Source organism: Vulpes lagopus, chromosome 9 (assembly GCF_018345385.1).
Source record: "Vulpes lagopus strain Blue_001 chromosome 9, ASM1834538v1, whole genome shotgun sequence".
Classification (NCBI taxonomy): Eukaryota; Metazoa; Chordata; class Mammalia; order Carnivora; family Canidae; genus Vulpes; species Vulpes lagopus.
The window spans coordinates 74,528,640-74,553,070 of record NC_054832.1 but is presented as its reverse complement, the minus strand read 5'-3'; the positions used below and the strand labels follow the sequence as shown (position 1 = coordinate 74,553,070).

The 24,431-nt window shown below is 42.0% G+C and overlaps 2 protein-coding genes across 10 annotated transcripts in view; one reads left to right on the top strand and one right to left on the bottom strand.

Moving 5' to 3' along the window:
- The window catches only part of LYPLA1 (lysophospholipase 1), a 35,908-nt gene extending 34,727 nt beyond the window's left edge, over positions 1 to 1,181 (bottom strand). For 3 of the 9 annotated variants that reach the window (XM_041769537.1, XM_041769539.1, XM_041769540.1), the window contains exon 1: positions 873 to 985. In XM_041769537.1, the coding sequence (XP_041625471.1) occupies positions 873 to 941 (69 nt within the window). In that variant the 5' untranslated portion in view covers positions 942 to 985. Of the gene's footprint in view, positions 1 to 75; positions 698 to 791; positions 986 to 1,161 lie in introns of those variants that run through there. The other 6 variants (XM_041769534.1, XM_041769535.1, XM_041769538.1 and 3 more) reach the window with 4 other exon arrangements.
- Positions 1,182 to 8,809: 7,628 nt separating this feature from the next.
- On the top strand, positions 8,810 to 16,077 carry MRPL15 (mitochondrial ribosomal protein L15). The gene is made up of 5 exons (XM_041769631.1): positions 8,810 to 8,972; positions 10,775 to 10,929; positions 11,723 to 11,888; positions 14,999 to 15,122; positions 15,566 to 16,077. The coding sequence occupies exons 1-5, from the start codon at positions 8,865 to 8,867 to the stop codon at positions 15,901 to 15,903; spliced, it is 891 nt and encodes a 296-aa protein (XP_041625565.1). The 5' UTR covers positions 8,810 to 8,864; the 3' UTR covers positions 15,904 to 16,077.
- The last annotated feature ends 8,354 nt before the right edge of the window (positions 16,078 to 24,431 follow it).

Sequence of the window (24,431 nt, the reverse complement as noted above, 5' to 3'; positions counted from 1 at the left end):
CACTGCAGCTGTGGTTAGGGCGGATGCCTGAGTTACACAACGTAGCCCGTAGCAGGTTCATTAACCCTTATAGACCTCTTCAAAGACGAAAATCCTTCACTTCGCTTCTCAGTCTGTATGAGGCCTTTTAGCACTTAAAGAGGTCCCAGTTAAAAAAAAAAAAAAAAAGGAGGTCCCAGTTAGACATTTTTGGGTGCAAAAGATCAAGAACTCCTTGTAAGAAGGAGAGTCTCTTTCATTAAAGCATCAAAGTCTCCCACTAACGCTGTAGAATTTTTCCATCGCAAAAAGGTGATGGGCGCGGGGGGGGGGGAGAAATAAGTCTGAGATCTTCATAGACAAGTTTCCTTTAAAAAACAAACAACGAAAAAAAACAAACAAACAAACAAACAACGTCGTTAGCTGAGGACAAGGCTGCACCGTCTCCTGCAAAACGAGACCCAAGTAGGCTGGAAGCCGCCCCCGCCGCAGGCAGCCTGCGCTCCGGGCCAGCGCCTCCCAGGTGGGACCCGGCGGGCGGGGAGGGCGGCGGCTTCGGGGTCGCGCGGGCCGCGCTCGCCCCGCAATGCGGAGGCCTCGGGTTCGGGGCTGCCGGAAGTGGGGGACGGGAATGCGCCGCCGCCGCCGGGACCCCGGGCCCTCCGCGGGCAACGCGGCCCCGGGCCCGCCGACCGCGCGCGTCGCGCCCCACGCCCTGCACACCCGGCGGGACGGGGCGGGGCGGGCAGGGCAGGGCAGGGCGGGGCGGGGCGGGGCGGGGGCGGCGCCCTCGCCCACCGCTCGCTGCCCACCTGCGCTGCGCCCCCGCGCCAGAGGCTGCGGCCTGCCGTGGGCCGAGCGGGGCCCTGCGAACCGTGGCCGCCGCGACTCACCGCAGCGGTGGCTCTCCGGATGGCGGGCACCGTGGCGGGGAGCGGCACGGACATGCTACTGCCGCACATGCACCCGCCCGACTGGCGGCCGTCTCGGCCCGCCCCTTCCTCCGCCCCCCTCCTCCGCCCCCCCCGCCTCCCCGCCCCCCCCCCCGCCGGGCGCGCGCTCAGGCGCCCTGGGCGCCAACCAGGCTCCGCGCCGCTTTGCGCCGCCCCCCCGCTCCCGCGCCCGCCGGCTGCCCCTCCCCCGCCCTCTGCCCGCGGCGGCGTCACAACGCCCGGAGCTGACCTCGTCGCGCCCCGTGGCCCGCGCGTCCTCGGTGCGGGTGGCCGCGCGGGGCTCCTTCCCCGGGCTCCCTCCCAGGCTTCCCCCCCGCTCCCTCCCCGGCTCCCTCCCAGGCTCCCTCCCCGGGCTTCCCTCCCAGGCTCCCCCCGCTCCCTCCCCAGGCTCCCCCCGCTCCCTCCCCGGCTCCTCCCAGGCTCCCCCCCCCGCTCCCTCCCCGGGCTCCCTCCCAGGCTCCCCCCCCCGCTCCCTCCCCGGGCTCCTCCCAGGCTCCCCCCGCTCCCACCCGGCTCCCTCCCCTGCTCCCTCCCCGGGCTCCCTCCCAGGCTCCCCCGCACCCACCCCAGGCTCCCCCCGCTCCCTCCCACGGGCTCCTCCACCCCCCCCTCCCCCCGCTCCCTCCCAGGCTCCCCCCCCTCCCTCCCAGGCTCCCCCCCGCTCCCTCCCCGGCTCCCTCCCAGGCTCCCCCCCCCCGCTCCCTCCCCGGGCTCCCTCCCAGGCTCCCCCCCGCTCCCTCCCCGGGCTCCCTCCCAGGCTCCCCCCCCCTCCCTCCCAGGCTCCCCCCCCCCTCCCTCCCAGGCTCCCCCCCGCTCCCTCCCCGGCTCCCTCCCAGGCTCCCCCTCCCCCGCTCCCTCCCCGGGCTCCCTCCCAGGCTCCCTCCCCGGCTCCCTCCCCGGCTCCCCGGCTCCCTCCCCGGCTCCCTCCCCGGGCGTGCGGGCCCCCCACGAAGGCTCCTGGGGGGCCTGCGCCCGCGGCGAGGCCGCCGCTCCATCCCCCGCACCTGGGGCCCCGTGGGGAGAGGAATGACCCCCACAGCCAGAGGTCTCCAGCCCGGATACTCCCTCGTTCCTAAAACCGGGGTGTGCTCGCCCGCCGGAGAGGCTGGTCGAGTGTTTCTGCCTTATTCTCCATCGGGGCTGTACAGTGTAGTTAAGGGGTCATTCCCCTCCGCCTTTAAAGTGCAGCTGGAGGGCGCCTGGGTGGCTCAGGTCGCGATCCCAGGGTCTTGGGATCGAGTCCCGCAGGGAGCCTGCTTCTCCCTCTGCCTGTATCTCTGCCCCTCTCTCTCTCTCTGTCTCTCATGAGTAGGTTAAATAAAATCTTTAGAAAATAAAATGAACTTCATTTGGAAAGGAAAACACTCAATTGCATGGAGGATCCTCATTAACTGCCGGGTATTGACACTACTGATGAAAGCATGAGACTGCCAGGCGCCCTTTTCTACATGGGGCAGGGCCCTCCGAAGTGTATCACACACCTGCTAGGATCTGGGAGGGGACAAGAGACTGAAACGCTTAAAGACAAAATGCCCTGACCCTCACAATGTCATGGAGAAGCATGAAGGAAATATACAGTGGTTAGGGAGTAGTCTAAGATGGGGAAGGAGACTGGTGAACAAAAGGCTTTAAGGGGAAAAAAAAGGCTTTAAGAAAACCCACTCCACTTTAATTCATATGATAACCCGACTGCCGAAGGATTGCCGCTTGTTCGTACTGCTTCTATAACTCTTAGCGTGGTTTTGAGCGTTGAGACTTCAGAAATGTTAAATTGATGCTGATTGAAAATTATAATATGACTCATTTCACGTTACAGTATATGTGTTTGTGTCAGGCTTTTAAGTATTTGCTTGGGATATAGGGAAAAACTGTCTGTAGCTCCCTTACTGTGAACATGACCTGTTCCCTTCCTTGTAGGTGAATTTTTCTATGATGTAAAGTTCCAGGGGCCACCTAACAACTTCCAGCAGTGGGGAGTAGGACCCCTGCTGTGTGATGGATTTCAGTCACCCGCCCCTCTTTTCCTATCCTGCAAGGTTCTCCCAAGTCCTACATCATTTAAGGAACTCTGTGTTCTTTTTTTTTTTTTTTTTTTTTTAATTTTATTTATTTATGATAGTCATACAGAGAGAAAGAGAGAGGCAGAGACACAGGCGGAGGGAGAAGCAGGCTCCATGCGCCGGGAGCCTGATGTGGGATTCGATCCCGGGTCTCCAGGATCGCGCCCTGGGCCAAAGGCAGGCGCCAAACCGCTGCGCCACCCAGGGATCCCGGAACTCTGTGTTCTAATTAATGATCTCTTTTTTTCCTAAGGCAAGGGAATGAAATAAATATAACTGAAAAAAAGACAAAATTACTGTTATTTTTAGATGATTATGATACAGGAAATGGTTGTAGTTTATAGCCAATGGCCAATAAAAAAAATCTTGAGATGTTTCTGGCGCAGAAACGTGAAGGCTACAGGCCCCACTCAGAAAATGATGCACCAAACACATTCGAATTTTTTTTTAAGCAAATGACAAAGACCCAGTTTACCAGCTTTACGTTTTTTTAAACCTAAGTTTAACATTACATATTTAAACAATTGTCAAATCTTACTAAGTTGCCAGCGTTCGTGCACAACTAGAAAAACATCCTCAATGTATATTAAACGAGAAATGTATTACCATTAATGCATTAATATCTCTCACTACTAAACACTGAAAAAAATTGAAATTATTTTTGTGGAAGATTCATCCTGGCAATGTTAACTTCACAGCAGGCTGACTCTACTTGGCTCACGTTTCAAACACAATGGAAAAGCGGGTCCGTGCTGGTGTTAGTAAGAGTCACAGCCACCTTGGATTATGTTTAATAAAAAAGCAAAGTGCATCCAGAGATTTACAAGAATTTTTAAAGACAAAAACAAAACAAAACAAAACAAAACAAAAAAACCCCAAAACAATGGCCCTATTATGTGGTCCCAACAATAAACTCAAAAGTCTGTGACAAATAGGGCTCCGATGAGCTGTGTATAAATACTTTAGATTACGTACAGTTATACTGAAAGTTGAGTTCGTTTGAAATCTTCAAAAAAAAAGCGTTCCTGTCAGTCCTCAATGGTGCCCGTTACAGCTAACATTAAGGCCTAAGGACAGGACCAGTGGGCAGAAAAAGTTGCACTGGGGTAATAAGGAGTACATACTTTCAAGCTGGGAAGGGTTTAAGGATAGCATAAGTCTGTAAGGAACTCTAGAAGCCAGGTTTCCAGGACCTGGAGGGTGCAGCTATTGTTAGGAAAAGGTCATTTCTCACTGTCTAGTAAAACCCTTGAGACCCTTAAATGTATATTGGCAGGTCATAGCAATATGATTGCTAACGTGTATCTAGGGGCGTAGAGATAAGGAAGTTTCCAAAGGAATTTTTATGCGTTGAAGTAAACTTACTAGATCCTCAGGGGTTGGATGATGGATGTAAAGCTAAGATTGCCTTTTGCCCTTAGCAAAAACTGTTACCATGAAGGCAGCTGAGTTCCCAGAGGACGGTCACCTGTTTCCAAGACTTGCCAATGGGCTATAGGCATAAGGAAGTTTCTTTTTTCTTTTCTTTTCTTTCTTTTTTTTAAAGATTTTATTTATTTATTCATGAGAGATAGGGAGAGAGAGGCAGACAGCCAGAGGGAGAAGCAGGCTCTCTGCAGGGAGCCTGATGTGGGACTCTATCCCAGACCCTGGGGTCATGTCCCAGAAATTTATTTTTTCTTTGCCTTTGTTTCCCACATCAATTACACAAAGGAAAATTTAACAGAAGCTATTTAAAAATTACAAGTAATTTTAGCAATATAGCTAATTACTAAATCAATATACAAAAATGAATGGTTTCTCTAGCTACAAATAATAGCTGGTTAGAATAAGTAAAAGAAGAAAAAATAATTCACAATAGAATGTTTAAAAAACATACAGGTTGGGACCTGTGGGTGGCTCAGCAGCGTGATCCCAGAGTCCTGAGATGGAGACCCGCATTGGGCTCCCTGCATGGAGCCTGCTTCTCCCTCTGCCTGTGTCTCTGCCTCTCTCTCTGTCTCTCAAGAATAAATAAATAAAATCTTTAAAAAAATAAAATTAAAACAAATATTGTTTAAGTGTGAATAAGTCAGAACCAACCTTTGATAAAAGTAGGTAGGTTTTATCATAGTGACATTCATTTCTACCCCTTCCCATGCCCTCTCCTTAGCCGTCTCAGTACTGTTTTCTCCCAATATCAAAGGGATATACTGCTCTCCTGCCTCTGGCTTCCTATCCCCTCTTTACTAAATCTCATCTCCAGTTGTTTTCCGATTCTCAAATTTGATAAACAAAATAAGCCTATTCTTGGGCCCATTCTAAAAATGACTTGTTCTTGCCTCATAGTAAAATAATGTAATAACTGAAATTCTTTTCTTCCTGTTCCCATACCTGCCAAAATATTCTTTAATGTGTGATCTCCTTGAGGAAGAGAGTTTTTTTTCTTAATTTTTATTTATTTATGATAGGCACACAGTGAGAGACAGAGAGAGAAGCAGGCTCCATGCACCGGGAGCCCGACGTGGGATTCGATTCCGGGTCTCCAGGATCGCGCCCTGGGCCAAAGGCAGGTGCCAAACCACTGTGCCACCCAGGGATCCCCTGAGGGAGAGAGTTTTATGTGCATGTTTTTGTTCTGTTGCTTTTTAATTTCAGAAACAGGGTTAAATGGATTAGACTCTTCATAGTGTATTACATTATGATTCATGTAAAATACCTTGTATGAATTTATCCCCTTTTATCCCCCCCCTTATTCTCTACCCACTTTGAGAATTTTCATTTTAAATGAATTCAAAGGAATTTATCTGTATTGGACTGTTAAAGGCACTTGGATAAGCATCTGGGGGGTGGGAGAGGAGATTATTTAGAAGTGTGGGAAAGAGGCCTTTCCAAGGAATTTCAAATTATACCATCTTTACAGGGTACATCATTCTTCTCATATAATGATTCATAGTCATTATTAATCTGGGCCGAATCAGGATAAGTAGTTACCGAGATGTTTTCTTATTACAAGGTCTTAAAGATTTAAACAGGGTATAATGCAATATCCTAATCATGTAAGTGCTTAACAAATGTTATCATGCAATAATGATGCACGTACCTTTATAGGCTTAAAGTAAGGATGAGTGACTTATTTATTACACAACTTTAATTTACGTTTTTACAACACAGGTAATACTCATCAAAATGACAGTTGTATATGCTTCATTAATATGCTGGGATACAAAAAAAATGTTGGGATACAGAATAAGCAAACATGCACCATATAATTAACAACAATTATTATCACTATTAACTGATACCTTTCAATAACATTATGTAACCTACAAAATGAAGCACATCTACTTCCAAGAAATGCAGCACATTGTTTTATATTTCCTGTATCTCATTTATTCAATAAGGATTTTTTGTAATTAAAAAATGTTATTAATGCTCATCCAGAAATTCATTACTTACTGCGAGCAATGACTTTCTAAGTAGAGAAAAAAAAAATTGTGACTGCAGATTAGGGCACGTTTTGCAACGTATTTTGCAATTTTCTTTCCAGAGCTATGAAATTTCTGAATCAAGATACTCTAAAATATGATGAAATATATTGAACTGAAACCCTTAATGTCAGGAACTAGTGTCTATTTTTTTCTGTATTTTCTTTTGTACTTCCATATAGTCTATACTGTGTATTGTTTCAGAGTCATATTTGTATTTTTATCTTTTATTTTCATTTTCTAAGAAGATTTTGAGAGAGAGAGCAAAAGCAGGGAGAGGGGCAGAGGGAGAAGCCGACTCCGTGCTGAGCAGGGAGCCAGACATGGGGCTCAATCCCAGAACTCTGGATCATGACCTGAGCGGAAGGAAGATGCTTAACCAACTGAGCCACCCAGGCACCCCTTTACCTTTGAAAAAATATTCAATTTGGGGGCATTTGGCTGGTTCAGTTGGTGAAGCCAATGACTCTTGATCTCAGGGTTGTGGGTTCAAGTCCCACGTTGGGTATAGTGATGACTTACAAATAAAATCTTAAACAAACATACTCAATTTGGATAAGTTTTCTCTCCTAAGTTTAAAATAACCTGGGAGCAAGATCTTATTTGACTTCACCTATGCATATTTCTTAGTGACAAGTTAGTGACCTGTTAATAAATACTGCTTAAAGAATTAATGCACCTTCTTTCATATGTGATTTAAAATAACTTCAAAATTAATCAAACATTGTAGTTGCCCTCCAAAAGTTTATTTCTCACCTTCACTATTTCTGTCACTAATGGGAACCAGGAGAAGAACTCCACAAGACAGTGAAATGTAAAAAAGAGTAAAAGAAAGAAAAAGAAAGGAATACGGTCTTCCATATTACACTCCCTTAAGACAAAAATAGGGAAGCTGATAGTTTTCAAGTGAAAATGTGTTTTGTGGGATCCCTGGGTGGTGCAGCGGTTTAGCACCTGCCTTTGGCCCAGGGCGTGATCCTGGAGACCCCGGATCGAATCCCATGTTGGGCTCCTGGTGCATGGAGCCTGCTTCTCCCTCTGCCTGTGTCTCTGCCTCTCTCTCTCTCTCTCTCTCTCTGTGACTATCATAAATAAATAAAAATTAAAAAAGAATAAAAAGAAAATGTGTTTTGTGCTGCAGCTATTGTTTTATATCATTAAAAATAGGCAAATTTGAAACCCGGCTATGATCGTTTGTTGTCAGACCTTGGTCCAACTAACTTCGCCAAGCCTTACCTTCTCAGTCTGCAAAAAATAGAAATACCTACACCTAGGGCTGGTTGTTTAGACAAATCGAATTAGGCTAACCGATGCGTCTCCTCTGACACACACGGGCCCTCCATACAGCTCCTGACATGATTAAATAAGTGGAAGTCATCTCGGGTTGGGTCAGGGCATTATCTCCTAGATGCACAGGGAAGAGAACACATAGTTCGAGTCTTATTCACAGGTTGGTATAAGCCGGCCTTTTATTTTATTTTATTTTATTTTATTTATTTTATTTTATTTTATTTTATTTTATTTATTTTATTTATTTATTTTATTTTATTTATTTTATTTTATTTTATTTTATTTATTTTATTTATTTATTTTATTTTATTTATTTTATTTTATTTATTTTATTTATTTATTTTATTTATTTATTTATTTTATTTATTTTATTTATTTTATTTTATTTTTTTTATTTATTTTATTTTATTTTATTTATTATTTTATTTTATTTTTAATTTTATTTTATTTTATTTATTTTATTTTATTTTATTTATTTTATTTTATTTATTTCATTTATTTTATTTATTTTATATTTTATTTTATTTTATTTTATTTTATTTTATTTATTTTATTTTATTTTATTTTGGATTTTACTTTATTCATGAGAGATCAGAGAGAGAGAGAGAGAGAGAGGCAGAGACAGGCAGAGGGGAAGCAGGCTCCACGCGGGGAGCCCAAGGTCACGCCCTGGGCTGAAGATGAAGGCCCGTGCCCAGCCGCTGAGCCACCCAGGCGTCCCTAAGCAGGTGTTTAAAAAATTTTTTTTGGATTTATTCTGGGGACAAAGCACGCGCTGGAGCGGGGCGAAGGGCGGAGAGAGCCCCGCCAGTCCCGGGGCCCGGCCTCGGAGCCTCCCAGGTGCCCCCAGCCATCGGCATTGTAAAGCCGGACCTCGGCCACGTTGTCGCGTCTCTCGGCGCGTTACTAAGCGAAGCTCACAGTCAGCGGCTTAGAGCCCAGGTTGCTTTACTCCGGGGGAGAACACTCCGCCGCCTACGGACAAGTCCCCGCGACACGCCAGGCCCGCACGACTGCGGTGCGACAGCGGCGGTGCCGCGGCCGTAAAGCGGCGCCGCGAGACCACGTGGGCTCCGAGGCGACCCGCGGCGCCCTCGGCGGGTGTCGGCCCTCCAATGGCGGGTCCCGTGCGGGGCGGCGGGGCAAGAGCCCTCGACCTGCTCCGGGCCCTGCCCCGTGTGAGCTTGGCCAACCTAAAACCGAATCCAGGCTCCAGGAAACCGGTAAATGGCTGGAGGCGGTGCGGGGCAGCGCTGGGGACGGGACGACGGAAGCGGCCTTCGCCCCGCGGCCTGCGGGGACGCCCTTCCAGAAGGGGGTTGGGAGCCGTGTTGTCAGTTGCCCTCAAGAGCGGCTCCCCGTAGGCCCTAATTCTAAGCGCAGTCATGTTAACTAGGGCGGAGGACTGAAGTGGCAGAGACGAGAACGTGATTGTTTCTATCAACCTTGTATCGAAGGGCGCCTGGGTGCCGCAGGTGCGCCGCGGCCTGCAGCTCGGGGCGCGACCCCGGGGTCTCGGGGTGAGTCGCGCGTCGGCTTCCGCGCCCGGAGCCCGCTTCTCCCTCTGCCGGCGTGTCCGCCTCTCTCTGGGTCTCCGCTGAATAAATAAATCAAATCTTAGGGAAAAAAGGACACACGCAAAAAAAAAAGCCCCCACAAAATATTTAAAATGAAATTATGCATTCCCTGGCATCTTTATTTTATACATTCTTTTGTACATCTTTGGTACATGTACTTTATACATTCTTTTATACATCTCTTTTCTATTTTATACATTCTATATATCTTTATTTTATACATTCCCTGACATCTTTTAAAATTAAAATTTATACATTCCCTGGCATCTTTATTTTCATGGGAAAGATTCGAATTGATTGATTATGGTAGATGTCTCTTCTGCGAATCATGAATCCGCTAGGAAAGCTGCTAGTTGATATATTTGGCATTTTATTTAATTTTTAAAGTTTTTTTTTTTTTTTAACCGAATAATCGCTCTACCTAATGTGGGCTCTTAATTTACAACCCAGAGTCGCAGGCGCCCCCCCCCCCCCCGCCCCCAACCGGCCAGTCGCGGGGACAAACTCCTTTAAAAAAAATCACTTGCTTGCTTTTAGGAAGTTAATTTAAGAAAAATACTTTCTTTACTAATTAACGTTTCAATAACGTTGATTATTGTTATTACTTATTATTGTTATTACTTGCATGACAATAATGTATTGACAATTCCAACATAAAGGTTCTGGAATATCGTATAAACCTTGTTTGTTTCTAGACAAATACTATTCTAGAAAAATACTTTCTTTACTAATTAACGTTTCAATGACGTTAATTATTGTTATTACTTGTTATTGTTATTGTTATTACTTGCATGACAATAATGTATTGACAATTCCAACATAAAGGTTCTGGAATATCGTATAAAGCCTTGTTTGTTTCTAGACAAATACTATTCTAGAAAAATACTTTCTTTACTAAAGTTTCAATAACGTTAATTATTGTTATTACTTGTTATTGTTATTATTGTTATTATTTGCATGACAATAATGTATTGACAATTCCAAAATAAAGGTTCTGGAATATCGTATAAACCTTGTTTGATTCTAGGATTTTTTTCCATTGCAGTCTATCATAGAAATTTTTTTTTTTTTTTTTAAGATTTTATTTCTTCACTCATGAGAGACAGAGAGACCAAAGACCCCAGGATCAACCCTGAGCAGAAGGCAGAGGCTGAACCACTCAGTCCCCCAGGCATCCTGTATCATAGAACCTTTATCTCCATCGCATCCTTGGAACTTTGCCTTTAAACACAACTTGGGCTTTGGTTACAAGGATTTGCTACATCTTCAGAGGCAAAGATGCTAACCTAAAAGTAGGGATTAAACAATGCTGGGCACAGAGTAGTGTTAGCTGGTACTGGTTAATTGGATAAATGAATGGCATCACAAAAAAGTACACAGTGAAAAGATGAAATACAGTTTTTTAAAAATGTCCCTGCAGATCGTACAAAACTCTTTTCTGTCCTCAGGAAAGACGGCGAAGAGGTCGGAGAAGAGGTAGAAAATGTGGCCGAGGCCATAAAGGAGAGCGGCAGAGAGGAACCCGGCCCAGACTGGGCTTTGAGGGAGGCCAAACCCCATTTTACATTCGAATCCCAAAATACGGGTTTAATGAAGGTCATAGGTAAAGTTGCTTTGCTTTTTCAAGTAAATCCCTGATTTTCACTGACAATCACCTATAAAAATAGCTTGATAGAAATCAAAATTCACTTTTTTTTTTTAAGATTTTTATTAAAAAAAAAAAAAGATTTTTATTTATTTATTAGAGACACACAGAGGGGGGGTGGCCAGAGACACAGGCAGAGAGAGAAGCAGGCTCCATGTGGGGAGCTGGATGTGGGATTCGATCCTGGGTCTCCAGGATCACGCCCTGGGCCGAAGGCGGTGCTAAACTGCTAAGCCACAGAGGCTGCCCTGAAATTCACTGTGAAGCAGACTTTTGTTGCCATTTCTCTGAACCATTTTTGTTGATGAAATTTAGGATGGATTATCAGGGGGGGAAAAAAACCCAAACTTTCTTTGTATTCAGACCTGCAAATGGAGATAATAATGCCTGTTCTTATGGTTGGTTAGAGGCTGAGCAATAATATATGTAAACATCTGGACAATTATAGTCATTCAGTAAAGGAAAACTATGCTTGTTACTTTGAGTTCCATTAATGCATCATTCAAATGAAGGGTTAAATTTTTGACAAATTTGTTTGAATGAGTAAGTAAATGCCTAGAGAGGCAAATTATTTTTAATGAAACGAAGTACTAGTTTTGTTTCATTAGCAAAAAGCAATATTACGTGTTTCTGTTGTACTCAGGAGGGTTGAAAATACAGGACAAAGTTGATTTGAGTTGATTTGGTTGATTTAAGAACTTACAGGAAGATAAGCTTAACTGAGTTTTCCAATTGTTACTTTGTTTTGTAGCCTCAGACGCCAGTATCAGCCTTTGAGTCTCAATAGATTGCAATATCTTATTGATTTGGGTCGAGTGGATCCTACTCAACCTATTGACCTAACTCAGCTTGTCAATGGGAGAGGTGTGACCATCCAGCCACTTAAAAGGGATTATGGTGTCCAGCTGGTAGAGGAGGTAAGTGTGGATTAGATTTTTTAGTGCCTTATAGAAGACTACTTCTGATTTCCATATAATCAACACTCTGCCTTTTTAATCTTTATTTCTTTTGAGTTGTCATATAACCATTGCATAGCGGTCATTATGTCATACTCAGTTGTAGTTTGAGGAATTTGGCTTGCTGTATTGAGGGGCCTTTGTACTCTGGTTCTGGGGTGCTCTTCAGTGTATCCATTCAGCTTGCTCCCTCACTCCCTTTGGTTCTTTGCTCAAATGTCATATCTGGAATATCTTTTTTGACATCCTTTTATAAAAGAATATTCGCCCTCCCCCCATAAGAGTCATCCTCTTGTCTGCTTTACCCTGCCCAAAGGTGTTTGTTTTTTTTTTTTAAATATATGGACACCTGACCTTTATTACCAAGTAATGAATTTATTTTTTCACTTTTCACTATAATGTAAGTTCTTTGAGGACAAGTACTTTGGTTCATTGCTATGTTTGCAGTATTGGACATACTGGTTCATGATAATTAGTAATGGAGAAAAGGAATGAATCAAATCCAGTTCTAATTGCAGCAAAGAAGTTTTCTATTTATAAGAGTTTCATAAACAATTAAACTTGTTCATTAACACTTTTGTTTAATAGCACTATGTAAGTAACTTAGTGTCCACTAGAGGGAAGCATGGGTTTATGGAAGAACCTTTTAAATTCCTTTGAAAAAGTGAACCTCGTAGGTAAAAGTTTTCCAAATACAATGATTTGAAAAGAGAATACAAAATACACAATTAAGTCTCAATATTCTATTCTATGTATGTAAGGGCAATATGCACGTAAATTAATAGGAAAAATTTGTGATTTTGTCAACCAATAAATGGCACATTGCATCAGTTTTCAGGCATGTGTCTATATTAAACTAGGAAAATAATCCTGAAAACTACACCAGGGCAACAGTTGAGTAGGTACAGTTAGTTACATGTCATTTGTAACTGTGTAAATTAGGTTGACCTTCTCTGGATTTCAGATTTGCAATAAGTAGTGAATAGTAAGACTGTTTAATCCTTCAGCACAAAATTACCAATTTTGGAATATATGTTTTCGAGGAATAAAAAAATAAAAGAAGCCTAACTGATGTAAAGACATTCCTAAAAATACTAATAATATTGAAGATACTAGAACTAACTCTAATCCCCAACAATAGGGAAATGGTAGGGCAATCTGGAATAGTGATTAAAATTCATGAACAATATGGCAAAACTTTAAGATTTTTTTTTTAAAGACCTGTTTACTCATGAGAGACACAGATCGAGAGAGAGAGAGAGAGAGAGAGAGAGAGAATGAGAGAGGCAGAGACACAAGCAAGGGAGAAGCAGGCTCCACACAAAGAGTCCGGTGGGACCCAATCCTGGGTCTCCAGGATCACATCCTGGGCTGTAGGCGGCGCTAAAGCGCTGTGCCACTGGGGCTGCCCCTATTTTAAGATTTTATTTATTCGTGAGAGAGATAGAGGCAGAGACATAGGCAGAGGGAGACCAGAATCAAGACCTGAGACAAAGGCAGACACTAAACAACTGAGCCACCCAGGTGCCCCAAGACCTTATTTTATTGAGTCAAAGGTGCATTGATTGCAAAAATGCAGATCAGTATCATAAATGGGAAAAAGTATGAGAAAATGTATCATAGAATTGATGGAATATTTTTGAAATATATTAAAACTTCATGATTAATGAAAGGAACTTGATTGGGAGCAAGCTTGTTTTCAACCACACCAAAATAGCAAAAAAAAATTCTATTACCACAAAAAGAATGGTAATACCATCACCTTTCGATTAGAATCTGTTTTGAAATCAAAGTAAAATGTAGTACATCCTAATAAAAGTGACCAAAAACAGAACTTTAGAAAGTTTAGTTCTGTTTTTTTTGTTTGTTTGTTTTTTTGTTTTTTTGTTTTTTAGTATTGGCTGTACTAGGGAAAAGTAGACTTCTGTTTTCGTCCTTTTAGAGGCTATACTAAAATCAATAGTAAATGCAAAGTGAATCTGTTGTGTTCTTCTGCCTTTTCTTTTAGAGGGGGCTCATTCCTGCAAGGTCAGATACTATTGTGAAACTTTTATATATATATATTTTTATTTATGTATTCGAGAGAGAAAAAAATGTGTGTGAGTGCTCTGAGCAGGGAGCCTGAAGTGGGGCTTGATCCCAGGACCCAGGATCATGACCTGACCTGAGCCAAAGGCAGATGGTTAACTGACTGAGCCACCCAGGTGCCCCAGATTTCTTTTTTTAACATTTTATTTTTAAGTAATCTCTATATCCAACATGGGGCTTGAACTTAGAGCCCCAAGATCTAGAGTCACAGGCTCACTGACTGAACCAGCCAGGCGCTCCTGTTGTCAGATACTTTGTTCTTCTGCTGGTTCCAGTCCACTTGTCCCCTCGTTAACAATCTCTTGGCCTTTTGCTGACTTAGGAATAAGGAAGATAAGGTTTTTCCCATCTCAATATGGCAGAATGTTGTGTTTAAGAACACAGGTGCTGTGACTAGTCTCCTTGAGTTAGAATCCTAGTTGTGTGAGGGGCGCCTGGGTGGTGCAGGCAGTTAATCCTGCTCACTCTTGGTTTTGGCTTAGTTCCTGGTGTTGAGAGTTGTGGGATCGAGCCCTGTGTGAGGCTTGGCACTCAATGCAGAGTCTGCTTAAGACTCTCTTTCTCCCTCTCTGTAAAAAAAATAAGTCTTAAAAAGAAAAAAGAATCCTAGTTGTGTGATCTTGACAAGTTACTTAATCTCTCTGTGCTTTGATGTCCCCATTTATGAAGTTGGTGCAGCAATAATTTTGTCATAGGGTTGTTAGGAGTTGTTACAGTCTACTATTAATGAAGTACTTATATTACTATTTACTAAAAATGTAAAATGAAAATGTAATGATCTCTGCTTACAGAGAATGAGAATTGGTAAAACAAAGTGGTCTAAACATTTGTTTGATAGGACCTCAGTACAGAGATATTTAGAGTTGGAACTACTGTTACATTATAAGCATTTTGGAGGAGAAAATGCAGTGTAAAAAGGAGGCTTGCCATATTACTTTACTCTTAGGCTATCTACAAACAGGCTTTGCTTTGACATATTACAGGGTGCTGACACCTTTAAGGCGAAAGTTAATATTGAAGTACAGTTGGCTTCAGAATTAGCCATTGCTGCAATTGAAAAAAATGGTGGTGTTGTTACTACAGCTTTCTATGATCCAAGAAGTCTAGGTAAGATGTCCTGCAGTCCCTTGCTTCCCCTGTTTGTCTTCCACTGGCTGCCATATGAGGATCTTAAAAGTCCTCATAGCTCTCTGACTTGGGGTTTGGACACCTTACTTTCTGTTTTAGAGTTTCCTGTTAATGGTGTGACTTCTAATATACCTCAAGCGATATATCATAAGGTTTTTTGTTTTTAAATATGGGGCTTACATATGATGTTAACCTATGTGTAGAAATTCACTAGAAATATCACTAGATAACTTTGATTTTCAGGATGCAAATTTTTGAAAATGAAGTGTTTCCATTTACTTAAACCTATTTAATAAAAAGAAAGTTCTTAGAATGAAGTTCTCCTCTTGGTATACTTAAAAATTGATAATTAAAAGAAAATCATGTATTCATATAATGCATAACCATTATATGCTTCTTTTTTTTATTTAAAAATTTTTCAGAAATTCTGTGCAAACCTGTTCCATTCTTTCTGCGTGGACAACCTATTCCAAAACGAATGCTTCCTCCTGAAGCACTGGTACCGTATTATACTGATGCAAAGAATCGTGGTTACCTGGCGGATCCTGCCAAATTTCCTGAAGCAAGACTTGAACTTGCCAAGAAGTATGGCTATATTTTACCTGATATCACTAAAGACGAGCTCTTCAAAATGCTTAGTACTCGAAAGGATCCAAGGCAGATTTTCTTTGGTCTTGCCCCTGGATGGGTGGTGAATATGACAGATAAGAAAATCCTAAAACCTACAGATGAGAATCTCCTCAAGTATTATAGCTCATGAATTCTCTTTCAAGAAAGCAGAGTTGTAAAAGAGTTCTGGAAGAAAAGGGACTGAAACATACATATTTCTCATGGTCTCATCTTGATTTGTGATTTTCTAGGTGTTGATGATAATTTCCCATGTAACGCTATTTCCATTTTTATCTAAGATTGAAATAAAAAATGCAATAAGCAATGGCTGCATAGAATGACTGAATCTGTGCCTGTTCTCTCTCTGTTAAAGAAACAAAATCCCTGGTATTCTGCCAGAGGAAGATAACTTTTAGGGTATTTCTTGTTCGTTTTTTTCATAATCTTTTCATCCAGGTCTTGTGTTATCATTGTTGCAAATCAGTGATTGTGCAGGTGGAAAGAGATTGATTGCTAGGCCTGTTCGGTCAAGGTTAAAACAGTCACTAATGGTGGCCCATCTTAATAGCCCCAAGGAAGCTCTGCTATCCAGTGTTATGGTGGAAAGCCTTCAACTCTGGATTATTAAGATGTGGGATATGAATTGAAAGTTTAAGACCAGTGAATAAGTAGTACAATATTTGCTAGCAAAACAAGCAAAAATTCTAAGTGCATTCATATTCTCAACTCATCTGATAGGAATAGATAATGATTAAGCCATTAATCTTTTTCTTGAAGAAGGTAAATTTCTAACTGATATTTTGCTTATTTTGGAGATATTGGAGATCTTTGTTTTTCAGTCATTTTAAATGATTTTTGAAATATTGTTCAGTGATTATATAACCCATAAAAACAACTGGTAGTATGAAAATAAACTCAGTTAATGTAAAAGATTCAGTATCACTAAGCTTATTTAGCTTTGCAAATATGTACTGTATCTAAACCATTCAAAAGCTGTTTTTATTCTGCAATTAAATCTTGAATAATTTCATTATAATTTTGGAAAAATTAATTTTTCCAGGAAAAATAAAATTAATCCTGGCTGTTTATTTTCTTTGAATAAAAAATTTAAAAACCTAAATGATGCAATATTTTAACTTTTCTACCTTCTATATTGCTGATCTGAGATTTTTTTAAAATTTGTTTTTATTGAAGTTCGATTTGCCAACATATAACACCCAGTGCTCATCCCATCAAGTGCCCTTCACAGTGCCCATCATCCAGTTACCCCAACCCCCTGCCCACCTCCTCTTCTGCAGCCCTTTGTTCATTTCCAAGAGTTAGTCTCATGGTTTGTCTCCCTCTCTAATTTTTCCCACTCAGTTCCCCTCCTTTCCCTTATAATCCCTTTCACTATTTCTTGTTGGTACATGTATGAATGAAACCATATGATGATTGTCCTCCAATTGACTTACTTCACTCAGCATGATACCCTCTAGTTCCATCCATGTTGAAGCAAATGGTGGATATTCATCCTTTCTGAAGGCTGAATATTCCATTGTATACATAGACCACATCTTTATCCATTCATCTGTTGATGGACACCGAGGCTCCTTCCACAGTTTGGCTATTGTGGACATTGCTGCTATAAACAAACATCGGGGTGCAGGTGTCCCGGCGTTTCATTGCATCTGTATCTTAGGGGTAAATCCCCAGCAGTGCAATTGCTGGGTCGTAGGGTAGCTCTATTTTTAACTGAGGAACCTCCACACAATTTTCTTGAGTGGCTGCACTAGTTCATTCCCACCAACTGCAAGAGGGTTCCCCTTTCTCCACATCCTCTCCATTTGTGGTTTCCTGTCTTGTTAATTTTCGCCATTCTCACTGGTGTGAGGGATATCTCATTGTGGTTTTGGTTTGTATTTCCCTGATGGCAAGTGGTGGGGAGCAGTTTCTTGTGCTTGTTGGCCATGTGTATGTCTTTGGTGAAATTTCTGTTCATGTCTTATGCCCATTTCATGATTGGATTATTTGTTTCTTGGATGTTGTGGGGTTTTTTTTTTGTTTTTTTGTTTGGATGTTGTGTTTAATAAGCTCTTATAGATATTGGATACTAGCCTTTTATCTGATATGTTATTTGCAAATATCTTCTCTCATTCTGTAGGTTGTCTTTTAGTTTTGACTGCTTGTTTTGCTGTGCAGAAGCTTTTTATCCTGATTAAGTCCCAATAGTTCATTTTTGTTTTTGTTTCCCTTGCCTTCATGGATGTATCTTGCAAGAAGTTGCTGTGGCCAAGTTCAAAGAGGGTGTTGCTTGTGTTTTCCTCTAGGATTTTGATGGATTCTCGTCTCACATTTAGATCTTTCAACCATTTTGAGTTTGTGTATGATGTAAGAGAATGGTTTAGTTTTATTCTTCTGCATGTGGCTGTCCAATTTTCCCAGCGCCATTTACCCACTTTTTCTAGTGGATAGTCTTTCCTGCTTTGTCGAATATTAGTTGACCATAGAGTTGAGGGCCCATTTCTGGGTTCTCTCTTCTGTTCCATTGACCTATATGTGTGTTTTTGTGCCAGTACCACACTGTCTTGATGATCACAGCTTTGTAATACTGCTTGAAGTCAGGCATTGTGATGCCCCCAGCATTTTTTTTTTCTTCTCAATATTCCTCTGGCTATTCGGGATCTTTTCTGATTCCATACAAATCTTAAGATTATTTTTTCCAACTCTGTGAAGAAAGTCCGTGGTATTTTCATAGGGATTGCACTGAACGTGTAAATTGCCCTGGGTAGCATAGACATTTTCACAATATTTATTCTTCCAATTCATGAGCATGGAGTGTTTTCCATCTCTTTGTGTCTTCCTTAATTTCTTTCAGAAGTGTTCTGTAGTTTTTAGGGTATAGATCCTATACCTCTTTGATTAGGTTTATTCCTAGGTATCTTATGCTTTTGGGTGCAATTGTAAATGGGATTAACTCCTTAATTTCTCTTTCTTCAGTCTCATTGTTAGTGTATAGAAATGCCACTGATTTCTGGGCATTGATTTTTGTATCCTGCCACAATCCTGAAATGTGTATGAGTTCTAGAATCTTGGGGTGGAGTCTTTTGGGTTTTCTATGTACAGTATCATGTCATCTGCGAAGAGGGAGAGTTTGACTTCTCTGCCAATTTGAGTGCCTTTTATTTTTTTTTTTTGCTGTCTGATTGCTGAGGCTGGGACTTCTAGTACTATGTTGAATAGCAGTGGTGAGAGTGGACATCCCTGTCATGTTCCTGATCTTAGGGGAAAGGCTCTTAGTTTTTCCCCATCGAGAATGATATTCTCTGTGGGCTTTTTATATATGGCTTTTAAGATATTGAGGAATGTTCCCTCTATCCCTACACTTTGAAGAATTTTAATCAGAAACAGATGCTGTATTTTGTCAAATACTTTCTCTACATCTATTGAGAGGATCATATGGCTCTTGTTTTTTCTCTTGTTGATGTGATCTATCACGATTGTTTTACAAGTGTTGAACCACCCTTGCATCCCAGGGATAAATCCCACTTATTCATCATTTATTCATGGTGAAAATCTTAATGTACTGTTGGATCCGATTGGCTAGTATCTTGTTGGGAGTTTTTGCATCCGTGTTCATCAGGGATATTGGTCTATAATTCTTCTTTTTGGTGGGGTCTTTGGCTTTGGGATCAAGGTAATGCTGGCCTCATAAAACAAATTTGGAAGTATTGCTTCCCTTTCTATCCTGTGGAACAGCTTTAGTAGAATAGGTATTATTTCTTCTTTAAATGTTTGATAGAATTCCCCTGGGAAGCCATCTGGCCCTGGACTTTTGTGTCTTGGAGGTTTTTAATGACTGCTTCAATTTCCTCCCTGGTTATTGGCCTGTTCAGGTTTTCTATTTCTTCCTGTTCCGGTTTTGATAATTTATGGTTTTCCAGAAATGCATCCATTTCTTCTAGATTGCCTAATTTGTTGGCATATAGCTGCTCATGATACTTTTTAAAAATCATTTGTATTTCCTTGGTATTGGATGTGATCTCTCTTCTTTCATTCATGATTTTATTTTATTTTTTTAAAGATTTATTTGTATTTATGATAGACATAGAGAGAGAGAGGCAGAGTGAGAAGCAGGCTCCATGCCAGGAGCCCAACACGGGACTCGATCCCGGGACTCCAGGATCGCGCCCTGGGCCAAAGGCAGGCGCAAAACTACTGAGCCACCCAGGGACCCCCTTATTTTAGTTTTTTAAAGATTTTATTTATTTACTCATAGGGACACACAGACACATAGAGAGAGAGATGCAGAGACACAGGCAGAGGGAGAAGCAGGCTCCACATGGAGCCCAATATGGGACTTGATCCTGGGTCCCCTGGATCACACCCCGGACTGCAGCGGTGCTAAACTGTGCCACCAGGGCTGCCCTCATTCATGATTTTATTAATTTGAGTCTTTTTTCTTTTTAATAAGGCTGGCTAATGGTTTATCTGTCTTATTAATACTTTCAAAGAACCAGCTCCTGGTTTTGTTGATCTGTTCTACAGTTCTTCTGGTCTCTATTTCTTTTTTTTTTTTTTTTAATTTTTTTTTTATTTTTTATTTATGAGAGAGAGAGAGAGAGAGAGAGAGAGAGGCAGAGACACAGGCAGAGGGGGAAGCAGGCTCCATGCACCGGGAACCCGACGTGGGACTCGATCCCGGGTCTCCAGGATCGTGCCCTGGGCCAAAGGCAGGCGCCAAACCGCTGCGCCACCCAGGGATCCCCTCTGGTCTCTATTTCATTGAGTTCTGCTCAAATCTTTATTCTCTCTCTTCTGCTTGGTGTAGGTTTTACTTGCTGTTCTTTCTCCAATTCCTTTAGGTGTGAGGTTAGCTTGTGTATTTGAGTTTTTTTACAATTTTTTGAGAGAGGCTTGTATTGTGATGTATTTCCCTCTTAGGACTGCTTTTACTGTATCCCTAAGATTTTGAATGGTTTTATCTTCATTTTCATTAGTTTTCATGCTTTTTTTTTTTTTTTTTAGGTTTTATTTACTCATGAGAGTCACCGAAAGAGAGGCAGAGACAGAGGCAGAGGGAAAAGCAGGCTCCTTACTGGGAGCCTGATGCAGAAGTAGATCCCTGGACCTGGGGATCATGTCCTGAGCTGAAAGCAGACGCTCAACCACTAAGCCACCCAGGTGTCCCTCAATGAATCTTCTTAATTTTTGTCTGACTTCCTGGTTGATGCATTCATCTTTTAGTAGGATGCTCTTTAACCTCCATGTGTTTGAGTTTCTTTCAAATTTTGTCTTGTGATTGAGTTCTAGTTTCAAGGCATTGTGGTCTGAAAATATGCAAGGGACAATCCCAATCTTTTGGTATCAGTTGAGACCCGATTTGACCCAGTATGTGGTCTCTTCTGGAGATAGTTCCATGTGCACTTGAGAAGAATTTATTCAGTTGTGTTTGGATGGAAAGTTCTGTATATATCTGTGAAATCTATTTGGTCCAATGTATCATTTAAGGCCCTTGTTTCTTTGGTGATGTTGTACTTAGAATATCTGTCATTTGCAGAAAGTGCCATGTTGAAGTCTCCTACTATTAGTGTTATTATTATCTGTGTATCTCTTTACTTTGGTTATTAATTGATTGATATACTTGGCATCTCCCACATTAGGAGCATAAACATTCATGATTGTTAGGTCTTCTTGTTGGATAGACCCTTTAAGTAGGATATAGTGTCCCTCTTCATCTCTTACTACAGTCTTTGGTATAAACTTTATCTGATATGAGGATTTCTACCCCAGTGATCTGAGATTCAATTTATAAAGTAATTCATGCACCAAGACTGTATATATGTATTTAAATTTTTATCCAGAATTACATAATTTGGCTTGTTATTAAACCACTTCTTAATAAACCAGAACTTAGAAGAATCACTATTAGGACCATCTTCTATGATAATCACCTATGAATTTCAAGGGACAGGCAAAACATTTTTTTTTTTTTTTATGATAGTCACACAGAGAGAGAGAGAGAGAGAGAGAGAGGCAGAGACATAGGCAGAGGGAGAAGCAGGCTCCATGCACCGGGAGCCCGAGGTGGGATTTGATCCAGGGTCTCCAGGATCGCGTCCTGGGCCAAAGGCAGGCACTAAACCGCTGCGCCACCCAGGGATCCTGCAAAACATTTTCTAAATGTGTTTTATTCTTCCGAGACTCCAAATAACAGAGCTGAGTTTTCAGGATTAGTTTTAGCTCCATTGTTAGGAACTGCAAATCACAGTGGCTTGAATGATACAAAAGTGTGGTTTGTTTTTGTTTTTTACAGTTCTGAGACCTGTTGAAGACTGATTGCTGGCTCTGCTCCACAGTCTCAGAGCTCATGGCTTCTCCCTGGTTAACATCCCATCCCTAGAGTGAGGTGTGTGTCTTCATGATCCAAATAGGGATCAATAGGAGCCAGAATTTCCTAAGATACCTGGCAGCTGTCACACAAAACTTTTAACAAAGAGCTGTCTTATATTTGCCATGTTAGGAATCTAAACAGTTGTATTTGAATATAATGTGTGGAGGAAGAGAGGTTGCAAGGAAAAATGTCAAGACACAAGGGAAATGTTTTAAATATTTTAGTTATTTGAAAGAGTACATGTGCACAAGCAGGAGAGAGGCAAAGGGAGAGGGAGAAGCAGACTCCCTGCTGAGCATGGAGCTAGACTTGGGGCTCAGCTCCAGGATCCTGGGATTATGACCTGAGCCAAAGACATGCTTAACCAACTGAGCCACCCAGGTACCCCCAAAGATAATGTCTTTATTGATGATTACAGTGAGTAACTAAAGGTTGAGTAGAATTTTTTTTTTTAAATCACTGCTAGGAAATCCCCCCAAAACTTTCATTAAAGAAATACTTCATATGTTTTTTTAAAGATTTTATTTATTCATTCATGAGAAACACAAAGAGGCAGAGACATAGGCAGAGGGAGAAGCAGGCTCCCTGTGGGGAGACTGATGCAGGACTTGATCCCAGGACCCCAGGACCACGACCTGAGCCAAAGGCAGATACTCAACCACTGAGCCACCCAGGTGTCCCTTCATATTTATTTTGAAATGATAATTACAAAGTGTAAGAAGTCGAAGTCCATATCCTCTTACTGTTGTGAGTCCCTGACCCATTTCCTAGAGGTAACTAGACCACTGTTGCTTTAGTCTTTTTTTTTTTTTTTTTAAGATTTTATTTATTTATTCATGAGAGATACACAGAGAGGGGCAGAGACACAGGTAGAGGGAGAAGCAGGCTCCTTGCAGGGAGCCCGATGTGGAACTTGATCCCTGAGACCAGGATCACACCCTGAGCCAAAGGCAGACACTCAACTGCTGAGCCACCCAGGCGTCCCTTACTATTTTTTTAATCAAAAAGGGATAGACTGTTGGGATTTGACCTTGCTTTTATTATATCTAATGTACTTCAAAAACACTTTTTCTGAGTATTTCCTATTAGGGTATTTAAATTTGTGCTTTTATTCTTAAGCCATTTGAAATAGGATCCATTAGAGGAGTCACTTCACCTTTCTTAACTCTGTCAAATGTAGTGACAATTTTTATATAATCCAAGAGATGTGTAAAGTGACTTCTAATGTCTCTGTCAGCTCTAATGCCCTGATAATAAAGATGTTGCCTTGGGCTGAGGAAAGCTTTGACCTCAACCTATTTGCATAGAAATGGACTTCCTTGGTGCCTGGGTGGCTCAGTCATTTGGGTGTCTGATTGGTGTCTGACTTGATTTCAGCTCTGGTTGTGACCAGAGATCTGGCCCCACATGGGGCTCTACGGTGGGCTCCATGCTCAGCGGGGAATCTGTTTCTCCCTCTCCTTTAGCCCCTTCCCCCACCTCTCTCAAATAAATTAATTTTTTTAAAAAAAAGAACTTCCTTAAATTTAAACACATCCTGTTCTGTAACTGGGCATGAGGTATGGAAACAAAGCCACGGGGGTCCCTGGGTGGCTTAGCAGTTTAGCATCTGTCTTCGGCCCAGGGCATGATCCTGGAGTCCCTGGATCAAGTCCCACATCAGGCTCCCTGCATGGAGCCTGCTTCTCCCTCTGCCTGTGTCTCTGCCTCTCTCTGTGTTTGTGTCTCTCATGAATAAATAAATACAATCTTTAAAAAAAAAACAAAAACAAAGACATACCATTTTTTGTGTACCAGAGTGTGGGGACATTGCTCTAGGTAAATCAGCACCTTGACTTAATTGTGCTGCTGGAGGTTTTTCTTTTGTGATTCAGTTCACTATTGCCCTTTTGGAGGGGCTGGTATTTCCTCAACAGGAAAAGTTCCTACTTGGAAATGAGGGAGAAGTTAGTCATGTAAAGATGAATTCCCTGGGCAAAAGCCCTCCAGTCTCAGAATGTGCTTTTGAGGGACCTTGGGTTCTCTTCCCCTCCCCCTTCATGCATGATGACTAAGTCACCCTGAGTTAAAGATGGAAAAGGAGACAGGCAAACACAAGACTTGCTTAATTGTGGCTATCTTAGGTGGCCTACAGGTGAAGGGAAATTGGGATAGAGCGATAGAGGGAAGAATGAAAACAGGAAACAGATGTCTGGTGATGTAATGCTTGAATAGTACTTATTCAGTGAGCCTGGGCTTAGTCACAAACAGCTGTATCCTGATCTTAATATTATAATTGTGCAGATAATTCTCTGCTCAAACAGGCA

Coding starts and splice junctions, on each gene's coding strand:
- MRPL15 (XM_041769631.1), top strand. CDS start 8,865: ATGGCGGGTCCCGTGCGGGGCGGCGGGGCAAGAGCCCTCGACCTGCTC. Junction 10,930..11,722: donor GGGTTTAATGAAGGTCATAG/GTAAAGTTGCTT, acceptor TTTGTTTTGTAG/CCTCAGACGCCAGTATCAGC. Junction 11,889..14,998: donor GTGTCCAGCTGGTAGAGGAG/GTAAGTGTGGAT, acceptor GACATATTACAG/GGTGCTGACACCTTTAAGGC.